The sequence below is a fragment of the Ipomoea nil genome, unplaced genomic scaffold (assembly GCF_001879475.1).
Source record: "Ipomoea nil cultivar Tokyo-kokei standard unplaced genomic scaffold, Asagao_1.1 scaffold0188, whole genome shotgun sequence".
In the NCBI taxonomy this organism is placed as follows: Eukaryota; Viridiplantae; Streptophyta; class Magnoliopsida; order Solanales; family Convolvulaceae; genus Ipomoea; species Ipomoea nil.
The window spans coordinates 145,300-169,089 of record NW_017616616.1 but is presented as its reverse complement, the minus strand read 5'-3'; the positions used below and the strand labels follow the sequence as shown (position 1 = coordinate 169,089).

General features: G+C 33.4%; 3 protein-coding genes and 1 long non-coding RNA gene across 4 annotated transcripts; 1 reads left to right on the top strand and 3 right to left on the bottom strand.

The window, feature by feature from the left end:
• Positions 1-2,634: 2,634 nt before the first annotated feature.
• On the bottom strand, positions 2,635-9,071 carry LOC109186183 (systemin receptor SR160-like). The gene is made up of 4 exons (XM_019336111.1): positions 8,747-9,071; positions 6,191-8,358; positions 3,048-5,494; positions 2,635-2,960 (listed from the first exon to the last, which is right to left on the bottom strand). The coding sequence occupies exons 3-4, from the start codon at positions 5,347-5,349 to the stop codon at positions 2,635-2,637; spliced, it is 2,628 nt and encodes an 875-aa protein (XP_019191656.1). The 5' UTR covers positions 5,350-5,494; positions 6,191-8,358; positions 8,747-9,071.
• Positions 9,072-11,561: 2,490 nt separating this feature from the next.
• LOC109186173 lies at positions 11,562-17,618 on the bottom strand. The gene is made up of 3 exons (XM_019336100.1): positions 17,583-17,618; positions 16,447-17,445; positions 11,562-11,916 (listed from the first exon to the last, which is right to left on the bottom strand). The coding sequence occupies exons 1-2, from the start codon at positions 17,616-17,618 to the stop codon at positions 16,483-16,485; spliced, it is 999 nt and encodes a 332-aa protein (XP_019191645.1). The 3' UTR covers positions 11,562-11,916; positions 16,447-16,482.
• Positions 17,619-17,677: 59 nt separating this feature from the next.
• LOC109179861 lies at positions 17,678-18,853 on the bottom strand. The gene is made up of 2 exons (XR_002053996.1): positions 18,679-18,853; positions 17,678-17,980 (listed from the first exon to the last, which is right to left on the bottom strand). It is a non-coding gene; the product is annotated as an uncharacterized LOC109179861 (long non-coding RNA).
• A 2,160-nt stretch (positions 18,854-21,013) lies between these two features.
• Positions 21,014-23,190, top strand: LOC109179826 (receptor-like protein kinase HSL1). The gene is made up of 2 exons (XM_019329309.1): positions 21,014-22,738; positions 22,823-23,190. Exons 1-2 carry the CDS (start codon positions 21,127-21,129, stop codon positions 23,158-23,160), a joined length of 1,950 nt encoding a protein of 649 aa, XP_019184854.1. The 5' UTR covers positions 21,014-21,126; the 3' UTR covers positions 23,161-23,190.
• Positions 23,191-23,790: the final 600 nt, after the last annotated feature.

The window sequence follows — 23,790 nt, the reverse complement described above, 5'->3', positions numbered from 1 at the left end:
CAAAGGAAATATCTCATTTCCAGGAATGTCATTCCCAGCCATAAAAAGACAAAATAAACAATAGAATAAGTCTATTCACAAAAATAATATTCTATTCCTGACCTATTCCATGAACTAAACACGCGGTTACTGAATTAGAGACACGGAAATATAGCTAATCCTATTGATGGCTCAATGTGGTGCACACCGACCGTCCGATTAGGCGAGTAAAATACCAATGGACGTCCGAGATTGAATGTTTTGGTATGTGGTGTAAAACGGGGCGCCCACCCTCTTTTCTGTTAGGGTGTCACTCTCCTGACACGTCTCATGGGTGCATCCACGTAACGTGCTGATTGGCTAGGCTGCCAAGTAATTGTTATGCTGTAGAACCTTATTCACCTTGCACAGTGGATACAATTCTATATTCATAATTACTGAACTCTATGTTTATAATTATAAAATTCTATGTTCATAATTTTTAAACTTTCATATTCATAATTATTGAACTTTATATTTACAATTACAAAACTCTATGTTCATAATTACTGAACTCTATAATTATGAAATTATATGTTCATAATTTTTGAATTTTATATTCACAATTATTGAACTCTATATTCCCAATTACAGAACTCTATGTTCATAATTATAGAACTCTATGTTCATAATTTTTGAACTCTATATTTACAATTCTGAGCAATTTTGGAACCTGTTCACATTGTAGGGTAGACACAGTTCCACAGCATAATTTGCTGCTGACAAGCATGAAAAAGTTTTGGGCCAAGGCGGGTGGATAAAGCCTAAAATTGGAGGTCATCCACATTAGTGAATTTTGGACCATTTTTCAAATAAATGCGAGTGATGTGGAGGATAGGAGGAGAGATGTAATGAAGAGAGAAAATAAAAAATCTCCCTGCAAGGAAGTGGTTTTAATAAAAAAAAAAAGTGAGTTTCACCATGTGCATTTATTCTCTGCATGTGGTCGCGTGGAGTGCAACCAATGCGCCCAGCCGGGCGCGTTAATTGCTTTATTATTAATTTTTTTTTTTTTGTTTTTGTTTTTCAGATTTATTTTATTATTATTTTATTATTTTTTCTTTTTCTCTTTTCATCATCTCTCTTCTAGTTGGCACCTAAAAAATTGATTAAAAAACATCACTATTGAGAACGCCATAAGGAAGTTCAAAGATAAGAAATCATATAAATCCAATTTGAGTTAATTTAAAAAGTGATCCACCAATTATTTACTAACAAATTATTGTGTAGACCGTGGTCCATACACCTGTATGAATCAAGGTTCAAAACGACATCGTTTTAATGTTAACAAAATTAAATTTATTATTCCATTTCGCGTGTTAGAATAATGAATATTTTGGGATAATATAATTTATTTTATGAGTTAGAATAATGTACTTTATATGTGTTAGAATAATAAAATTTTGGAGTAAGATAATATATTTTGAGTTAGAATAATGTACTTTAAGAAATTCATTTGAGAAGGGTCAATTATAAATGATAAATCATTTGTACCTTTCTACATATCCTCAAAGTTATTTACAAGAAGAATTAAGTGACTCCGACTAATTTGATGAATTAAAAGGGGAGAAAACAAGTGAACTGAGAAAGAGCTTGAAACAACAAGATGGAGTTAACAAATGAGAGATCATTCTTCTTTGTTAGGAGATGAAGATATGAACAATGAACCACATAATTTTACATTTTTACTTTCGTAATTGATGCATCCTAACGATCTTATTATTCCTTATTGATTTGACCTCTTCATATTTACTTTACGGCGTGGTAATAAAGTTTATAAAGAAATAAAATTAAGAGATGGAAATCAACATATAAATTACATCTTAAATTAAAATCAATCATAAAATCTTTTGCATTGCATTTAGTCACATTTCAAATAAGAGAATTATATTCCATCCACACCTGTTTGGAAGCAAAAATTTCTGCGTTTTTTTTTTTCTTTTTAAATTTTCTTCCAATTTGATCCATTGATCTGATCTAGATCAACGATTCAGATTTTACATCATTTCACCTGGAAGAAACTACAAAATCTTTTGGGGTTGTTTTACCAAAGTGGAGAAATGGAGAATTTTCCAAAAAAATAAAAAATTAGAGAGGTAGAAAAATGATAAATGAAAAACTTGTTTACTAAATCTATTGCATTGCATTTAGTCACATTTCAAATAAGAGAATTATGTTTCATCCACACCTGTTTGGGGGCTAAAATCTCTTTCGTTTTTTTTTTTTTTTTTTTTTTTTATAATTCTTTCAATTTGAGCCATTGATCTGATCGATCAACGGTTCAAATTTTACCTCATGTCACCTGGAAGAAACTTGACATGTGAACACACACACACACACACACACACACACACACATATATATATATATATATATATATATATATATATATATATATATATATATATATATATATATATATGCTTGCCACTGAAGTACTATTTATTAGGACAAGTGGATGGTGAATAAATGGCATTCTACTGGCTTGTCACTGAGCATGATATAATTGCAGAGGAAACAAACATGCCATTTCAGCCTGGTGAACAAATGGGTACGATACTCACAATAAACAGGCTACAACCAAAAGGAAAGTGGAAGTATTGTCTATCACCTCTTTTAAGACAAATGGTTCTTCTCGCGGCATCTTTGAAGTATCTTTAAAATATCTTTCATAGACGGCCTGCTCAAAGGGAAACTCAAAGTACACGCAAGGCCTAATTTGAAAACGGTGGTCGCCGCCTTCAGGTGTTGTGGATCCTTGATTTCCTCATCCAAGGCATCTACAAAGGAGTTTCCTTCTCTTTGGTGTTTGTGTGCCCATTGTGCTAGGTTCATGTCCTTATTTGCAGTCACGGCTTCTCTTCCCGTTGTCAATTCCAAGAGCACTACACCAAAGCTGTAGACGTCGCTCTTTGCATTCACTTTTCTTGTGTTGCCATATTCTACAACCCGATATGATGCTAAATATGTGATTCTAAGAGTATAAAAAAATAGTGGGAATTCAAGTGAGGAAGATATAAAGAACATACCGGGGGCAATGTAACCAAAAGTTCCCACAATAGCGGAAGCTGTTTCTGGATCTCCTTGACTCGCCAGCATCTTTGCTAGTCCGAAGTCTGCAATCTTGGCATTGAAGTCGGAGTCCACGAGTATGTTACTGGACTTGATGTCTCGATGAACAATGGGCGGATTGCAACCGTGATGCATATAGCAAAGCCCTTGTGCAGCTCCAATGGCAATTTTTAGCCTTCTCTCCCATTGCAAGACTTGAGTAGTTAAGCCCCTCTTCTTTCCATGCAACCATTTATGAACACATTGTTTGTCCATGTATTCATACACAAGAACCTTAGTAGTCTTTCCTCTTATGCAACATAGCAGCTTCACTATGTTGTTGTGCCTGATTCCCCCAAGGATCTTCACCTCTGCTAGGAATTGTTTCTCCATTAATCCCTGCCCTTGCTTTTGTTCATGCCTTATACTTTTAACAGCAACTCTCTGGTCTTTCCTGGTTATAACTCTATATACTTTTCCAGACCCTCCATTTCCAATCAAATTTTCATCCCTCAGACCACCCAAAATATCCCATTTATTGAACTCCAACCTTTGAAATGAAATCATACTCCATTCTTCTCCATCCCTTTCCTCCCTCCTTTCCCCTCCACGTCTCAACACGAGTAACAGAATTACTAACCCGATAAGTACTGCAATTCCAGCACACGGTATAATGATGTAATAATTTTTCTCTGATCTACCGGGCTTAGAACTTGAACTTGAACTTGAATTTGATTCTAGGCCATACTGAGGATGAATGTAGTCAAAAAGGCCAGAATTATTGGCAAAATATTCTCTAGAATATGCGTCGAAAAGATCAGAATGAGGTATCATTCCAACAAGATGGTTATTTGACAGATCAATATACCTGAGTGATGTGAGGCCGGTTAAAGTTTGTGGGATTGAACCATTGAGCCGGTTGTGTGACAGATAAAAAAGCTCAACATTCTTCAAGCCATCAAGTTCTTGAGGGATTAGACCGGAGAGATCATTATGCCCCAGATTCAGAACTAAGAGATAGTACATGGAGCCTAATTCCTTAGGGATACTGCCTTCCAACTTGTTGTATGAAAGGTCGAGGAAAACCATGGATCCATTGTGGGAAAATGATGGTTGGGAAATGTCCTTGTAGACTGTAAACCTGCAGGGGTGCCTGGTTGAAATCCTGTCGAGGCGATCCTCAGTAATCCCACCGAATTCGAGTAAATTTCCTGTGATGTGGCACTGCTCACTTGTATCGTTCCAAATATACAGAAAATGCTTCACAGAGAGTAATGGCAATGCAATATTGCCAGATTGTTTGAACAGATCAGGCGGAATAGGCCTGTTCAAGAAATTGGTGTTGAGATCTAACCATAACAAGCTACTGCAATTCCCCAACTCAGCAGGGATGTTCCCGGAGATGGAGTTGTTTCCCAGCTTGAGAATGGCGAGATTAGACAAGCGCCCGAATGAAGCAGGTATAGCACCACTCAACAAATTATTAGACAAAGAAATCCATTTCAAATTAGTACAGTTGCTGAGGCTTTCAGGGATTGAGCCTGACAAGTCATTGAAATCAAGAATCAGACTTTCCAAGTACTGCAAGTAGCTTAGCTCCGGTGGGATTTCCCCCTCGAGCCCGTTCAACCAAATTATCAAATCCTTGAGCTTCGACAAGGACCCGAGACTAGATGATATCTTCCCGTTAAGATAATTAAAGCTAAGATCAAGAGATTCCAATTGGGAACAGTTGCTTAGTGTCTCAGGTATTGGACCAGTGAACAGGTTGTTCTGAAGGTACAACACTTTCAAGCTGTTCTTAGGGTCTTTACAAATCCCAGATGGAATCAAACCAGAGATGTTATTAGAACTCAAATCTAAGGTCTCTAAGTTTACCAAGCTAGAGAGTGACTCAGGCAAGCCACCAACAAAATTATTGAATGATAAAACCAGTGTCTTCAAGCTAGTCATATTCAGTAAGGTTTCAACAGGCAACTCACCAGAGAATTTATTGCTGGAGAGATCGAGGAAACCGAGGTTGGAGCACGAAGAAAGGGAGGCACCAATATCACCACTGAACTTGTTGGATGATAAATCAAGATGCTGTAAACTAAAGCAGTCTTGAAATGAAGGAAAATTTCCAGAAAAATTGTTGGCAGAAAGGTCCAAATATGACAAACTTTTGAACCTCAATTCTGGAATATTTCCATTCAGACTGGTGTTCTTCAACTCCAGACTCTCCAAGTTTTCAAGACTGAGCAAGTAAGAAGAAACCGGGCCAAAATCTACGCCGAGCATAGTGTTTGTGAGATCTACAGAAGAGACCCTTGATCCCTTGCATGTAACACCAGTGAAGCTACAGGGGCTTGTGGAGGATACCCAGTTTTGAAATGGTTTTTGGTTAAAAATCTTAGCTTTGAAAGATAACAGTTGCTGGGAGTCCCTGAAATGCCCATTGAGAGAAGCTGATGAACATGGAGCAGGAAAGAAAATGAACAACACAAATGGAAGAAGAAAACCAGTTCCCCACTGCAAATAGAAACGGAGAAAAGAAACATTGTAGGAAATATTGTTCTTAGCCTTCATCTTTATTATGGGTTTCTCAATCTTTCAATGATCCTAGTTTTAGACCAAGTAAAATAGCCCTTTTTGTGGTTAAAGACTGAATTTGGCAAGCAGAAAAGGAAGATGAAGAGGCAGCATTTTCAAACAATATATTAAGCTGAGGATGAAACCAAACATGAGTTTTAATATATAATATGATCCATGTATTATACTACATATATAAAGATGTAATATCATACTAAAAGAGGCTGACTTGGTCTATTGCTTAATGTGATCAACAAAGTTGGAGTCAATGATATATGAATTAATTTTAGGATATCCTAAATAAATCAACTCTGCTAGCAGATATCTAAACAAAAATTCAATTTGGGTGTAAAATATATATGGACCGAGCAGATAAGTATCTTAAAAAACAAACATGCTGGCAATCCTGTGTCCTTTACATCATATCTGAACAAAAATTGGCTTCACCAAAGCAGCCAACTGGTTTTATATCTTTTCTCAAGTAGCTCATAAGGGATTCTACCAGAAAATTACCTGGAGAAATCTAAGTAGCTAAGGTTGTATAAATTACCCGTATCTTCTGGTATTGATCCATAAAAATGGTTACTTGGTGAAGATACTCTGCTTCCAACTTCTTTTGACTTCACTAAATCTCACTTTCCCCGTCTGTATTGTCCCTTTACTGCCACCTTCTTGGCTCCTTGCTATATTATGTCAACAATCTACTAAGTTGCAACAACTTGGCAAAGTCTATAGTTTTTTTTAATCTCCCCATGCATATAATGACACAAGTGCAAAAGACATTGTAAGGATACAAGAAAAGTTTTTTATTTGCGATGATAAAATTGATACAATGAGGCTTTTTATATAGATAACCTTACTACATACATTTATTTTTTATACAACTTTCCAAAATTACACAATAAGTTGTCTGCCACATTATTTTGATATTTTGTATCTTCTGTTTCCAGTTGTGTTTGTTGATAAGCTTCCTTTTTCTTCATCCATCATATTGCTTCCAGCTGACTTCTAACATGTTCTAGGATTATCTTCACATTCATATTCTTCTCACTTTCTTCCAGCTCATCCATCAGTTTCAAATTTATTCTTTCATCATATGGTTTATAAGATAATAATATTGGGCTTACTGTAGTAAAAGACTACATTGGGCCTGATAATATCAGCTAATAATGGGCTTAGTGTAGTAAGACTACATTGGGCCTGATAATAACTTGATAATAATGGGCTTACTGTAGTAAGACTACATTGGGCCTGATAATATCTTGATAATAATGGGCTTACTGTAGTAAGACTACATTGGGCCTGGTAATAATATTGGGCTTAGTGTAGTAAGACTACGTTGGGCCCGATAATAATATTGGGCTTAGTGTAGTAAGACTACATTGGGCCTGATAATATCTTTGAAATGTTTTGACAATTTGTCATTGATATGATCATTCGATCAATGGTTTAGATTTCCATCCAATGGTATGCATTCCCATGCATTGGTGTGATCTTGTTGATCAGCAGTTTTTGAATTCCCATCCAGTGGTGTGGCATTCGCCATGATAACATTTCAAGAGTTCACATGGTGTTTTTAGAGGGGATTAATATTTTCTTTTCTTTGATTTTATTTCAACTTTTGTACTTATTATTGGTCTTTCCTTTGTCAATTCTTCTATAGTCTTTTTATCATGAGTATGTTTTAAATTTATTATTCTTTCATACATTTCTTGTAGAGTTGTAATATCACTTGTTGATATTTCTGTATTATAATATAATGTTATAATTTCTTCTGTTTCTCCTCCTTTATCTTGTGCTATAATATTTGGCTTTTTAGATTTTATCATACTTTGAATTATAGATTTTAATGCTTTTATTCCATATGCTCTTTTTTCACATAGCCATTCATGAAATTGTTCAATTTTGCATGGTATTTTCATGTTTAGGCTAGTATTATCTCCTTGTATTATAGTATTTTTTCCTACTTTAAACATTTGACAAATTACTATGGGTTTTCCAACTAAATCTGTACTAGCATCAAATACTTGAATTCCATATATTCCCTTTCCAAAAGATTCCATCATTGTGGCCATACTTTCTATTATTATACGAGGTAGTTTACTAATATTATTAAGAGTTTCATTTACCATAATTGAAAATATAAATCCATATGTAAATAATCTTAATACTATATCAGGATCAGCATTTTCATTACATATAAATCTAGGATATTTAGTTATTTTTCTACTTCTTAATATTGTATTATCAGTTTTATAATCATAAAATTTATTAATAATTTCATACATTTCTATTAAATCTTCTGAATGTTTTAGCTTATCAGCCATACTAGTGGATGTTTCAGGGAAAATTGTAAGTTTGGGAAAAGGATTTATAGGCATGGATTCATAGGGTGTTTTCAATTTTTTCATCCTCTTATAGTCTTCAAAGGTTTTTTCTAATCTTTCTATTCTTTTCCTATCTTCACTATTTCTTCCTTTTAATTCTTCAATACTCTCAGTTATATATTGCTCCATCCTATCAATTGTTGTCATGCCTTCTAATATTTGTTTTCCATTTTTTTTTTATCTTTTATAATTATATTAAGTTTTGAAGTTTTGATTGTGGTTTTAGGTCCACCATGATGAACTCCGATTTCTTCGGCTTTCTTTAGTGATTCCACCTTCCTCCTGCTGGTAGGTGTTTACAAGCTCGTCCCATTTCTCCAATCCGACCGATCTGCAATTGGTATTCCAATATTGTTTTTTTTTTAAAAAAAAATTCAGATCTTATTTCAAAATCTATATATGTTTTCTAAGAAATCTACTGTTCCTAATTATATATAAGATCTGATCCTATAAAAGATTAAAAGTATAGTCTAATTTGATCTAACTTCTAAGTAAGGACTAATTATTTTATCTATCCAATGAAAGTTGCTAAAAAATACGAGCGAAAAAGTATAATTCTCTATCAGATCATATTTTGATTCGATCTAGGGTTCAAAAATTCAGATGAGAGCATGAAATATGTATCGTATTTAAGAGTTCTAAAATATGATATGATATGAAATTGAAAACAATTATTGATGTTTTGAAGATGATATGAAGATCAGAGCATATGAATATACCTGAAGTGGTTTCCAGATTGTTAGGTATGATGATGAGTGATTGAAGGGGAAGGCTTCGAAGCCTGGATTTTTGGATGATATTTAAGTAGGAAGAGTTTGAATCCCTCCCTCCTGAATATCATATTCGATCTAAATCTACTAGAAGAACCCAAGTTCATGTTGATGGAATTTCTCTTTCAAAGATTTTTCTAACTCAAATAATGTTTGTGTCTTTGTGCGTGGGAGTATTAATTAATCAAACTAATATTTATTAGGAGTTGGGTTGTGTTTTCTCCTATCCACGTGTCACATTATGATTGTGACACCACAACAGATATAACCCGACCCCATAGACGCCTATTTTTTCATTTTGGCGTCATTACTTACTTCTAACGACGAATCAAACATCAACAAATGGAGGTTGTTTTCATTTGTTAAAGTTTTTTTTTTTTTTTAAATGCGGCTGATTATATTAAAATATAGTATTTATTCATAATTACTTTTTCAACTGAAACACAACGAGTCAATGTCATTTTCACTAAGGCTCAAACTCAGAATCTCTCGTGCAACTTTAGTGTCATTAGATTACAAGGTATTGGCATTTGTTAAGATTTTTATAGTGTGTTTTCACATTTGTTTGTTGAGATTTTTGAAAAAAAATTTGTGTTCGTTTGTTAAGTGTTCATTAATGTTTGTTAATGTTCGTGAACATGTTTGTTAACATTAACGACTCATGAACTTATTCATTCACGTTCGTGAATGCTTAATAATCAAACATATGAACATATACATAATCACAATTCGTTAGGAATAAGAAATAATATATGTTCACGAAAAATAACCAAACAAGTAACACAATTACAAAAAGATTACAACAAAATACTAAACGAACATAAACGAGCTTGTTTATGAGCATTATTAAATGAACACTAAACGAGCTTGTTCGCAAATATTATTAAACAAATACAAACAAACTTGTTCACGATCTCTTAACAAATGAGCTGTTCAGACTCTGTTCGTTTATAAACCGAGCTCTAAATTATATATTTTTTTAATATTCATTTACTTTAATAAATGAACATAAACGAAAACTTACACAAACACAAATATAAACGAACATTCACCAAACACAAACACAAGTAATTTATCGAAAACTATCGCTAACCCCTACTTGCTTCTTTTTTGAAAGCAGCCCCTACTTACTTCTCACTAACCCCTACTTGCTTCTTTCAAATAACCCCTACTTGCTTCTTTTTTGAAAGCAACCCCTACTTACTTCTCGCTAACCCCTACTTACTTCTTTATTGAAAGCAACCCTACTTCTCGCTAACCCCTACTTGCTTCTTTTTTTGAAAGCAACTCCTACTTACTTCTCTGTTCAGTTATTGAATCCCATCATGACATCATTCTTCAATAATTGTTGCTTCTTCCTCATCTTATCCTTATCTTTCTTCCCAAATCTTATCCTTATCTTGATGAAGATAAATCTCAATATTTGAGGGTTTTTTTTTTTTTTTTTTGGTGTCAACCACACATTATGGTCCGGATCTTTCTTTGTCCGTGTAACGGTTCAGGTTCACCCGGTTCGCTCCGAGAGGCACAGAAGCTGACCCAAAAGGAATCATCACTTGTGAAAATCGAACTCGGGTTAAAATTACTTTTTATCATTTGATTATTCGATTATTTTTACATTTAATTCTTGATTATTGATTTTTACACATTTAAATTTATGACTTTTAAAATATTGTCACATTTGATCATTCAATTTAATTTTTAATTATCAGTAATTAAATTTGTATCATTATATTATTGATGGTGAGTAATCAAGCTATTTATTTTTAGTGATGATAAAATTAACATTTTTTTATTTTAAGTGATAACTAAAATAGATCATGTATGCAGGTACCAGGACTATGTGGTCCAATGGTATCCGGATTGGACTTCATTTGGAAGGTTGTGAGTTTGAGCCTCAGTGGAGGCGTTATTAGCTCTTTGTGTTTCAGTAGGTTAAGAAAGTATATGAACAGATACTACAATGTTATAGAGCTAGTAACATTCAAAAAAAAAAAAAAAATCATGTATGCAGGTGGACCAACCTGCTGCATGAATATCATCTTAATTGGAATCAGAATAAACCGACAAAGCCTAATTAAGATTTAAGAGCAAACCAAAATAGTACCGGAAATTGTTATTTAGTTTTATTTTGTATATACACTGCAGTTTTATTTCAACACAACAATAGTTTCATTTCAATTCAATTGCAGTAGCATTTGATAATATAATAAAAATAATACATGACACAGTGTCAATTTAGATACACTATAGTGCCCGTCGTTTTGGACCATGATCCACAAAACTTTGTGAACTGCGTTCCACAGTATAATTGCTATAGCTTTTTTAAGGCGACAAATATATTCTTGACCAGAAGAATTAACAAACCTCAGTCGCTGCTCCATATAAACATCTTCATACAAAGTCTCATTTAAAAATGCATTACTCCGTATATTATTGTCATCAACTTGGCGCAAACACCAAACCTTGGGATAAAGCAATATAAAGAATAATGCGAATGGTTATTGACTTGACCACAAGACTAACATTTCAAAATAATAACATCCCGATTCTTGTAAAAAAAAAAAAAAAAAAAAAAAAAAACCACTAAACAAGCTTTGAACAGATCAATAGAACTATCAGGTTTACGTTGAACAAAGGATGAGAAAAAAATAATTAAAAATTCACTGAAAAAATAGGCTTGATACCATACAAAAGATGAATACTTGTATTTTATTCATGATAAATACACAAATATTTATAGTTAAATATACTAATAGAGAAATGTAAAAATGATTCCAATATACAAATAAATACAGAAGTTTATTTCTTAAAACACACATTCAGACACATGCACAAGAACATATTGAAAGGAACATGCCTCCTTTCTTAGCCTTATTTTTAAAAGATCTATTCCTTAACACACACATACATTCTCCAAAACAAACACACAAACATACATCCATCCATACACACATACATTACATATATATACATACATACATACATACTCCGTATATAATAAAGTTGAAAGGGACATGCCCCTTCCTTAGTCTTATTTTTCAAGAGTAGTTATCACTTCATCACCCTAGTCTCCTTCAGTGCCCAAATGTCAAAAGTTACGGTTGATGTGGACTTCCCTTTTCTCCCAGTTGTTCTGTCTGGTCAGGATGAAACCCTTAAGATTGAAGATTTAACCTTTTGAAAAGTAAAATTACAGCTGACAGTCTAGATTCCCAGTTGGTTTTTCTTATCTTCTTTCTTTCAGTCACATCTCCTTTTTTGGATGAGTCAAAAGAAGACAGTCTTGATCCAAATGTTGAGCTGGCTTGCGTTAACTAGCTCGAACCTAGATCCAATTGTCTCTAGTGGTTCTTCAAATTTAATAGTGTTTAATTTGGTCCAATATTTTGGACCGAGAGAAGTCTGTATATTCCTCATTTATGCCTTCCAAGGAGGCATCTATCAGATGGAATGAAGGAATTTTATAATGTTTTGTTCAAAGTCTGGGTAAAGAGAAATTTAAATTGGGTTTTCAAAGACAAAAATGTCTCAAATGGTGTCTTTCTTGGGTTTTCAAAGACTAAAATGTCTCAAATGTTGTCTCAAGTGTAGTAAATGGTCTAAGACCATCCATTTGTTTGAATAGAGGAAGTGGATGAATTTTCAATTTTGTTCAAAAATTCTTAGTCTGTTTTTAATTTAACTGTTTAAAAAGTTCTTGATGTTTGACCACATAAGGAGAGATGATGAAATCATCTCCGAAGTATTTAACCGCGGATTTGATAGCCTCATCAATTTCATAGAATCCGTTGTATATGGGTAGTCCATATCTCGGATTTCGAAGTGTTTTAATTTCTTCTAGAAGAGGAATTATTTCTTCCCGTGTGTAGTATACTCCGGCCTTAGGACCCGTATACAGAACATAACAAGTGAATGGTTTCCCCCAAAAAAAGCTCTTTACAACATCATGAATGATTGCTGCTTTTTTAGCTTTTTCGTGGGGAAGAGTGGGCAAATTCCATAAATTGTCGATAATACATTGCTCCTCTTCTGTGAGATTTTCTCTCAGAAAAGTATTGAAATGGTCTTTTTCAGAAAATGTCTTTAATTTTGTTTTACCAAACCTGAATGTTTTTGCCATGATTTGATGTGTCAAATTTTCGAATTGAGATGTTTGGAATTTTCTGCAAAAGTAAAAAATATATTCATTATTTTCATAATAACAAAAAATCATGTTATCATTTAATCCTTTCATTATATATATATATATATATATATATATATATATATATATAAAATTCAAGTAAAAAATGCACCCGTATTTTGGGGCGCACCGGGAGCGCGTCGGCCAGTAGAGACCAGCGCCCCAACCGTCGGTCCCGTCCAGCTGACGTGATGCATGACACCTAGGCAGATGTGTCCTTGGCCTAACGGCTTTAGGCTCAATTTGCGTTCAAAGACTCGATAATTGTATTTATGACTAACTAAAGTATGAAATTGCAAATAATTATTGATGAGAAGATGAGATGAAGTGTATATGAATACCTGAAGTGGAAGGCTTCCAAGTCTGAAGTTTTGAATGAAATTTAAGTCCGAAGACTTTGAATCCCTCCCACCTCGTACGCCACGTTTAATATCATATTCTGTCTAAATTTACTGGAAACAAAGTTAACGTTAAAGTAAGGAATTTCTCTTTCAAACCTCAAAGCTTTTTTTTGTAACTCAAACTATGGTTGTGCCTTTGTGGGCGTATTATTGAAACTGAAATATATAAAGAGGTATGTTGTGCTTTCTATCATCCACGCGTCACATTACGATTGTGAGATATGACTCCACCCACTTGCTAGGGCCCTGTGTTTTCATTTTGACGTCATTGCTACGCCTACAATTGGCGTCGTTCTTCAATAATTGTTGCTTCTTCCTCATCCTTATCTTGATGAAGATAAATCCCAAAATATTTTGAGTTTTTTTTTTTCACTTTTTATAATATGATTATTAAATCATTTTTATATTTAATCTCTGATGGTTAATTTTTACATATTTGATCTCATAATTTTTAAAATATTATTATATTTGATTATCTAGTTTAATTTCTAATTATTCATAACCAAATTTGTATGACTATATTATTGACCATGAATACATAATAGTTAATTGTCAAGTAATTTATCTTGAATGATAAAATTGACATTTATCTATAATAATTTTCAATTAAAACATTTGGTCACATATGACTAGAAATTAAACATGAGGATCAAATGTAAAAACTAAAAGCAAAAAAATTACATACCCAATATTAACAACCATGTGATTCATACATCTTTATCCCATTGCATATCTTATTCTTTGCTTCGTCTTACAACTTCTCAAATATGAGTAATCTTATATGTGCTCGCATTTTCTACTTTTGTTTACTAATCATATCTCTATGATGTGTCATACTTTGTTTGCTTAATGTAAAAAGGATGCACAAAACTATACTATTAAGTATGCATAAGTGCACCACACAGTGTTTGAAAATGTACAATTAGATGTGCGCTTTATCCTATCCGCGCATCACTTTATGATTGTGGCAGTACAACCACGAATATGACCCGACCCAGTAGCTAGGGGCTTGTGTTTTCATTGGGACGCTTCAAAGTGGCCGGAAAAAGTAATACTTTTTTTTTTTTAGTTTGTCAACTTTTTTTTTTTTTTTCGTTTGGGTTTTTCTCCATCTTCTCTTCTATGTGGACCTAAAAATCACAAAAAATTCAACATTTTTTTTTGTGAGGACAAAAAATTCAACATTGATATGAATGATCTTACTCCTACCTTCAATTATTGAATCCAATCATGACATCATCTTCAATAATTGTTGCTTCATCCTTATCTTATCTTACGCGCGATGCGCGAAAACTTATGCCCAATATTAAAATATTTGTAAGTAACAAAATTTTAAAAATTAGTTAAAATTATGTTTTGCAATTTCTTAAAGTGATGATACTTTTGAATTATCATATATTTGAATAATATAGTGATCAGAAAAAATAAATTATATTTTTATATAATAATTTACAAATAATACTAAGCTAATACCCACATATATGATATATTGATATGGATACACAAATAATATACATACATATTATTTATATATATATATATATATATATATATATATATATATATATATATGATATACATATATAATTTAACATTCATATAAATATTTAATTAAAATATAATTTATAAATTAAATTAATTGTTATATGATAATTTTTTTTTTTAAAACAAGTTATATGATAATTTTAATAAAATGATAATTAAAAATAGGAAAAAGATATGATAGATGTAGGTGTATGGTAAGATTGGTAGATATATTAAAAACTAACGGTGTTATAACAGTGTAAGGGTGATTTGTCCAATGCAAATGAATGTACAACAATTAAAGCAAAATGTATATATTTATTAGCATAGAAAAAAGGGACAAAAATCAAGGACATAACTTGTAATGACACTTATTATATTTTTAGATATAGACTAGACTATATGATATATTATAATATTTGAGTTTTCTCTTTTTCTTTTTCGCTTTTTATAGTACGATTATTAAATTATTTTTATATTTAATATTTGATGATTAATTTTTAAATATTTAATCTTATGACTTTTTAATATTGTCACATTTGATCATAAATTTACTTTTCAATTATTGATGACCAAATTTGTATTGTTGTGTTATTGACCATGAGTGTATAATAGTCAAGTGATTTACCTTGAAAAACAAAATTGATATTTTCTATTATAATTTTCAACTAAAACATTTGGTCACTGGTTTTCGAAAATTAGGCATGAAGATGAAATGTAAAAATAAGTCCAATAATCATAGAACCAAAAGTGAAAAACATTACCCAATATTAACATCCATGTGATTCATACATCTTTATCCCCTTGCATATCTTCTTCTTGGCTTCATCTTATAACTTCTCAAAAATCAATAATTCTACATGTATTCACATTTCAGACTCTTCTCATGAATTCTAAAGATATAATTTCTAATATTTGTCAAATCAGAATAATTACTCAAAATAATTATCAAATCTTAATAATTACTCAAAAATAGTCCATCACTATATTTTTTTGTGATATATATTTTAGATTTTGGATTTGATTATAGAGAGAATTGAAAGAAAAATTGAGCGAGCCATGAGAAATACAAAAGAAACTTATTTAGATTATTATTATTATTTTTTCCTTATCCCCTTACAAGCTACATAAAAGCTACATAAAGGTTCCTTATATAGATAACCTCAAGAACAACATAATATTTAAATATTTTACAAAGCCATAAAGACTACATTAATTTTCACAAAGGTACTCTAGGCTACATTAATTTATTTTATTTTTACATGGATATTTCTAAAGAGAGATAGTACCTTCACTACCTTGTCTCATATCTTATCTTCTTCTGTTTCAGCTGTCCTTGATAAGCTTGAGTTGTTAACCCATATTGAATTTCTTGCAGATCTGGGCTTCTTAGTGTAATACAGTCTTGTAATAATTCATTTTGAGCCTTTTGAACTGCTTTGTAATACAATCTCGTGATAATTTAAGTCTTCTGAACTTCTTTGTAATACATTCTCAGTTGGCGATCTAGATTCCCAGTTGCTTTTCTCACCAGTTTTCATTATCAAAATTTAGCAAATCTTATCTTCTTTCTTTCACTCACATCTCCTTCTTTTGGATGATTCGAAAGAAGACGGTCTTGATCCAAATGCCGAGCTAGCTCGCCTTTGTAATTGTTTGCGGTATAAATTTACCAGCCGGGGTCTTGAATGTTCAACATTGAAAGGATAAAAGCATCGCGATGCAATGGTGGAATCGCAATAAATTTTTGCAAATCTATCCTCTCTCAGGAGTTTTTTAGTAGCAAATTTGTTTCCTGTCCATCCAAACTCATTGGCAATGATCTTAGCTCGAGCCAGATCCAATTGCGTCTGTAATGGTTCTTCAATTTTAATAGTGTTTGGTCCAATGTTTTGGACTGGGAAGTCTGTATATTCATCATCTATGCCTTTGAAGGAGGCATCTATCAGATGGAATGAAGGAATGTTTTGTTCAAAATCTGGGTAAAGAGACACAAATTTTAATTGGGTGTTTCTTTGGGTTTCAAGGACTAGTTGTTCTAATGTCTCAGCTAAAAATTCTGGGAAATGTTCTGAGAAATCAGGGATTGATGGTGGGAAGAAAATAGATTCAATTAATCCATATTGGATTAAAGTCTTAATGGTTACTGGGTAGTCTCTGAACTTGAAGGGCTTGAATGAAGGAATGAGAATATTTGCCTTTCTAATTGCAGAATCCAATTTACAGTAACACTGCCCTTCCTTGTTTTCTGGGCAATTCTCAAACTGCCTTGAACAAGTTTTGAAAGGGTTGTAAGAGAATTCAAATTCCCAGGAAGTGGAAATCCCTTGATGACTGTTAGTAACTTGGGATAGAAATTCTTGGAGAAGACAAAATGTCTGAAATGCTGTCTCATTCCCAGAAGGAGTATTTCCAGGAATGATAGTAGAAAGTTTTGGTTTTTCTAAAACCAAAACTCCTTTCCCCTTTGAAGAAGAAGTTTGTGGAGTTTCATGTTTCTCAGTTTTGACCAATAAAGGCTTCTCTTCTAAATTCCCCTTTTGAATAGAGGAAGAAGGTGTTAAAACAAGTGTACTACTGGATGAATTTCCAGTTTTCTTTAAATATTTGGCCACTCCAGAAGAGATTATGATATCTCCTTTGCATTTTTCAAATGCGAAGTCGATGGCTTTACCGATTTCATGGAATCCCTTATATGAGAATTGTTCATGTCTCGGAGATGTTTTAATTTCTTCACATGTTAAGTATACTCCCGCTTTGGGACCAGTATACAGAACATAAAAAGTGAATGGTTTCTTAGTCAAATGATTGTCCCCCATGAGAGTAGCTTACAAGAGCATTGATGCATGCTCCTTGATAGCATTTGCCTGGGGAGTAGTGGACAATTTTCTTGAATTGTCAATAATACATTGCTCCTCTTTTTGGAGTTTTTCCTTTAGAGGAGTTTTGAAGTGATAATTTTCAGGTGATGTCTTCAATTTTGTTTTGTCAAACCTGAATGTTTTTGCCATGATCCAATGTGTTTAGTCTTCCAATTGTGATAAATGTCTGAAATTTGATGTTTGAAGCTTCCTGCAAAGGTTAGAAACATAGTCGTCATTAGTATGGTTGCACTAGGTGCTAGGTGCTAATTAGACTGTACGGCTTAGGCGGCTAACAAAAGAAAAGCAGTGCATGTGTGAGGTCCAGTTAACTAGGCTAATTCGGCCGAATTCGTTGCCAACACGGCAGAGTTATTGTTAAGGCCAAGTTCGTCGCCAACACGGCGGAGTAAGGTGTCTAGACGGCCGCCTATGGGAGAAATCACTATAGCCTAAGGGTGTATAGTGGTGGCCTAGATTAATTTTACAACCCTGTTTGGTAAAAAATTAGCCTATAGGTCAATTTTGACTTATTTTATCACTATTAATTGTTTAATTTTGTTAAAATATCAATAGTTTTTTGCAACTTCAAAAGACTAAAAGTCAAAAAGTTACTCCAAACAATTTTTTCAATTAGTTTTTTGAAAAAAGAAATTACAGCTATCAGCTAACAGCTAATTTATCAAACACTATTTTACAATCAGCTAATGTTATCAACTATTTATACCTTCTAATTAACACAATCAACTAATAGCTAACCGCTATCATTTAACAATCATTTTACCAAACAGGGCCAACACTTATTATTAGCATGCACCATGCTTTGTATTTATGAGTGCTAACTAAAATATGAAATTGCAAATAAGTATTGATGTTTAGAAGATGAGATGAAGAGCATATGAATACTACCTGAAGTGGAAGGCTTCAAAGTCTGAAGTTTTGAATGAAATTTAAGTCCGAAGACTTTGAATCCCACCCACCTCGTACTCCCTCCTTAATATCATATTCGATCTAAATTTACTTGGAAGAAAAGTTGACGTTAAAGAAAGGAATTTCTCTTTCAAAACTCAAAGTTCTTTTTTGTAACTCAAACTATGGTTGTGCCTTTGTGGGTGTATTATTGAATCTGAAATAGAGTTAATTCCAGTAATGGTCCTCCGACTATATTAATTTTTCAAAATTAGTCCTTGACTTTTAATTTGGACACTTTAGGTCCTTTGACTTTCAATTTCTTTCCAATTGAGGTCCTTTCGTCAGAATACGGTTAATTGAGTTTTAAATGTAGGGGTAAACTCATCATTTCACCTGCCTATGTATTATTCTTAGTATTTCTCCATTTTATACGTGATATATATGAAGATAATCTTAGTCGAAACCCTAAAATGTTTCTCGTCGTTCCCCATTTGCTAACTACTCGTGTGTGCGTTCCTCTATTATTATGATGTTTACAAGGTATAACAGCGAAATACGAAGGGAGAAATACGAAGAATAATACATAGACATGTGAAAGGATGAGTTTACCCCTTCATTTAAAGTCTAATGAACCGTATTCTAACGAAAGGACCTCAATTGGAAAGAAATTGAAAGTCAAGGGACCTAAAGTGTCCAAATTAAAAGTCGGGGACTAATTTTGGAAAATCACTATAGTCGGAGGACCATTGCTGGAATTAACTCATCTGAAATATATAAAGAGGTATGTTGTGCTTTTTATCATCCACGCGTCACATTATGATTGTGAGATATGACTCCACCCACTTGCTAGGGCCCTATGTTTTCATTTTGGCGTATCGCTTACGCTTCATTCAATTATTGTATCTATCATGACGTCATTCTTCAATAATTGTTGCTTCTTCTCTTATCCTTATCTTGATTGATGAAGATAAATCTTTAATATTTGAGGTTTATTTTTCTTTTTTTCACTTTTATAATATGATATTGGCGTGGTTGTTCAACACCTCGTCCCTTAAGCATGAAATTGAGGGTTCAAGACGAAGATTAGTCCTTTAGCTATCGTTATGATGGTTAAATTTTACACATCTAATCCCATGATTTTATTCAAAAAAAAAATCCATAATTTTAAAAATATTATTACATTTGGTCATCCGACCAAATTTTCTATCATTGATAACCAAATTTGTATTGCTATGTTATTGACCATGAATGCATAATAGTCAAGTGATTTATCTTGAAGGATAAAATTGATATTTTCTTTGATAATTTTCGACTAAAACATTTAGTTATTGATGACCGAAAATTAGGCATGAGGATCAAATGTTAAAATGATCCTATAACCGTAGGACCAAAAGTGAAAAAATTACTTAGTAAGTTTTAAGATTTATGAACGATTTCAATTCAATAGTAGTATAAGAAGAGTAGTCCTCATAGGGAGTCCAAAATAATGAGGTAATAATTCAAGTGTCAAATGAAAGATAAGGAAGTCCTCAACAACTTTAATATTGAACATTTTGAGAGATTCCAGATGCATTCATACCAGAATATCAGAACATTCAATTCGGACACGTCCTGAGGAATTTGTCTTGCAACAAGTTGATAGTGTTTTGATCATATCTCCTTAATATGAAGTCCAATCAAGGTGATTCAAGTGACTATGAAATGCTAAGAGAGTGTCCTACAACTTTTATGTTCAAAGTTTTTTCATATTCGAAACAAAAGATTACCAAACTTGATTGCCTAGTTGTATTTCCAGTTTGTTTGGTGATTTAATATAAATTCAGTTCTTTGGTTTTAAGGAAAAAAAAAATCCAAAAATTAGACTATGTTTAAACTTTCAAATATGGAATAATCAAATCATTCAAATGTGGCTGTCCAAAGTCGGAGTTGGAGTAGGGAGGGGAGTATGATTGGTTGAAGCAAATCCTAAGGCTCAATTTTGCTCTCAACTGTCTAACACTTCTCAATATTCATTCATCTAATATTATATTACATCTATACAAAACTAAAAAAAAAAAAAAAAAAAAAAAAAAAACCCAATGAAGAATCCAAAATTAAAAATTTTAAACTCCCAAAAAAGAAATTGTGAAAATACATGTAATATTATAGTTTTTAATTGTGAGTTTAATGAAACTATCTACCACTAACTTGTTCAAAAACTCTCAAGTCAAAGTTGGACTTTGGACAGTAAACTTCTTTGATATACAAGAACATAAAAAGAAGAAAGCCTGAATTTTCATGTTTTAGGAATTTAAGAAACGTATCCAACTCACCATATTTAATTAATATGACTCCAAGTCCACCCAATTCTAACAACGTGGAACTTTGTTGTTCACATTAAGCAATACAATAATATAATAGATGAGAGCAGCAAGATCCTCACCATCTTATTATTATTAGCTGAAAATGGTGGTGCACCACCCTATTCATCATGCCTTCTTCTTCTTCTTCATGCTCCTCCTTTTCTCCTTCCCAAATTATTCACAATCTTTAACCACTTATGGGGAGGATGAAAGGGCTATTTTACTTATCCTAAAACAACACTGGGGGTATCCATTTTCACTATTTGAGCAGTGGAACTCCACTTCCTCCCCATGTGACTGGCCTGGAATTTCATGCAACTCCAATGGAAGTGTCACACGGATATCTCTCTCCGAAATGATCATGGGAGGATCATTCCCTGCCTCAGCTATTATATGCCAGCTCAACAACCTTGTTTCAATCAATTTCAGTTCCAATAGTCTTTGGGGAACTATACCAGCTAACCTATCCAGCTGCTCAAAGCTTGAAACCTTAGATCTATCCATAAATGATTTGACAGGAAAAATAGCAGGTGAGTTTTTTTCCATGAAAACCCTGCGTAGTTTAAATCTTCGAGGCAACATGTTGTTCGGTGAGATACCGACACCCATGGTGGCTTATAGTTTGGAGTCTCTTGATGTTTCAAGTAACGATTTGAATGGATCTATACCAGATGATATAGGAAATTTTTACAACCTTAGCTACTTAAATTTGTCCATGAATTCTTTGAGTGGTCCAATACCTGCTACATTGCTGCGGTTGCATCAACTCTCTCATCTTTCACTTGCCTCTAACAATTTGACTGGTGAAATTCCTGCTAGATTATTTGACTTACTTAGTCTGAGTAACATAGATATTTCTCATAATCATCTGAGTGGAAGTATTCCAAGAGGCTTTGGAGAACTACATCAATTGAAGAATATTGATGAATCATACAACAAATTTTCCGGAGAAAAAAGCGAAACTGTTAGCCATATGTGGGATGCGAGACTAACCCTTGCAACAATTGTAACTTGTGTCGTGATTGTAGCGGCAGCAGTAGTCATCATTGGGATAGGAATTCTGGTGTTCAGACCTAGGGTTGGAAGGAGAAAACTCAGAAAAGAAAGTGATGGAGAAGAATGGAGTATGATTTCATTTCAAAGGTTGGGATTCAATAAATGGGATATTTTGGGTGGTTTGATTGATGAAAATTTGATTGGAAATGGAGGGTCAGGGAAAGTATATGGAGTGATCACCAAGAAAGGCCAAAAAGTTGCTGTTAAAAGTATAAGGCATGAACAAAAGCAAGGGCAGGGATTACTGGAGAAACAGTTCCTAGCAGAGGTTAAGATCCTCGGGGGAATTTGGCACAACAACATAGTGAAATTGTTATGTTGCATCAGAGGAAAGACAACAAAGCTTGTTGTGTATGAATACATGGACAAACAATGCCTTCATAAATGGTTGCATGGAAAGAAGAGGGGCTTAACTACTCAAATCTTGCAGTGGGAGAGGAGGCTAAGAATTGCCATTGGAGCTTCACAAGGGCTTTGCTATATGCATCACAGTTGCAATCCACCCATTATTCATAGAGATATCAAGTCTAGTAACATACTCGTTGACTCTGACTTCAATGCGAAGATTGCAGACTTTGGACTGGCAAAGATGATGAAGAGTGAAGGAGATCCAGAAACAGCATCTGCTATTGTGGGAACCTTTGGTTACATTGCCCCGGGTACATTTTTTTTTATATCTTTATCATTTCAATTCCCACTGTTTTTTATACTTGCAGAATCACATATATATCATGGGAATGCAGAATACAGCAGTACAAGAAAAGTGGACGCGAAGAGCGACATCTACAGCTTTGGCGTAGTTCTCTTGGAATTGACAACGGGAAGAGAAGCAGTGACTAGAAATGAGGATATAAACCTGGCACAATGGGCACACAAACACCAAAGAGAAGGGAACTCGGCTGCAAATGCCCTAGATGAGGAGATCAAGGACCCACGGTATCTGGAGGCAATGATCGCTGTTTTCAAATTAGGCCTTGCATGCACTTTGAATTCCCCATCAAGCAGACCGTCCATGAAAGATATTTCACAGATTCTTCAAAAATACAGCAAAAACAATCATCTGTCTCTAGAGAGCCAATAGACAATATAATATTTCCACTTTACTTTTGAATGGACTTGTCCCATTACAAAATATTTTGCAATGGTTTGTTTAATTTAATCATACACAGGAAACAGGCAACTTAAACATTAAAGAAATTAATGAAGCATGTTGACCTGTTCACAGCCCTTGCTTGCGTCTTCAAGCTCGTACAATGAATTATATATCCCATGATTGCATCAAGATATCAACTCTAGCAACATACTCTTAAAGTCCTAGAGTCTGAATTCAATACTAAGATTGCAGACGACTTTGGACTAACAAATATGCCAGCAATTGAAGCAAATCCAAAAACATGCTTGTGTGGGAACCTTTGGATACATTGTTCCAAGTATGTTTTTCATATCTTCAATTAACACTTAAATTTTTTTTTTTTGATGTGTTTTACACCTAGTAGAATCACATGCATAGCACTATACTGCAGAGTGTAGCAGCACAAGAAAAGTGAATGTGGATATCAACATCAATCTACAGCTTTGGCAATAGCATTCTTGAAATTTGCAACTAGAAGAGAAGTTGAGAATGTAGATGAGGAGATGAACCTAGCAAAATGAGCATACAAATACTAAATATAAAGAAACTTAGCTATAAATACCCTAGATGAGGAGATAA

Bases quoted from the DNA above. Each gene is read 5' to 3' on its own strand.
- LOC109179826 (XM_019329309.1), top strand. From the start codon at position 21,127: ATGGTGGTGCACCACCCTATTCATCATGCCTTCTTCTTCTTCTTCATG. The intron at 22,739-22,822 runs GTACATTTTTTT...ATGGGAATGCAG, and splicing joins CTTTGGTTACATTGCCCCGG to AATACAGCAGTACAAGAAAA.
- LOC109186183 (XM_019336111.1), bottom strand. From the start codon at position 5,349: ATGCTCGGCGTAGATTTTGGCCCGGTTTCTTCTTACTTGCTCAGTCTT. The intron at 2,961-3,047 runs GTATGTTCTTTA...ATCGGGTTGTAG, and splicing joins TTTTGGTTACATTGCCCCCG to AATATGGCAACACAAGAAAA.
- LOC109186173 (XM_019336100.1), bottom strand. From the start codon at position 17,618: ATGAACAATTCTCATATAAGGGATTCCATGAAATCG. The intron at 17,446-17,582 runs GTAAAGCCATCG...TCTATTCAAAAG, and splicing joins TAAGGGATTCCATGAAATCG to GGGAATTTAGAAGAGAAGCC.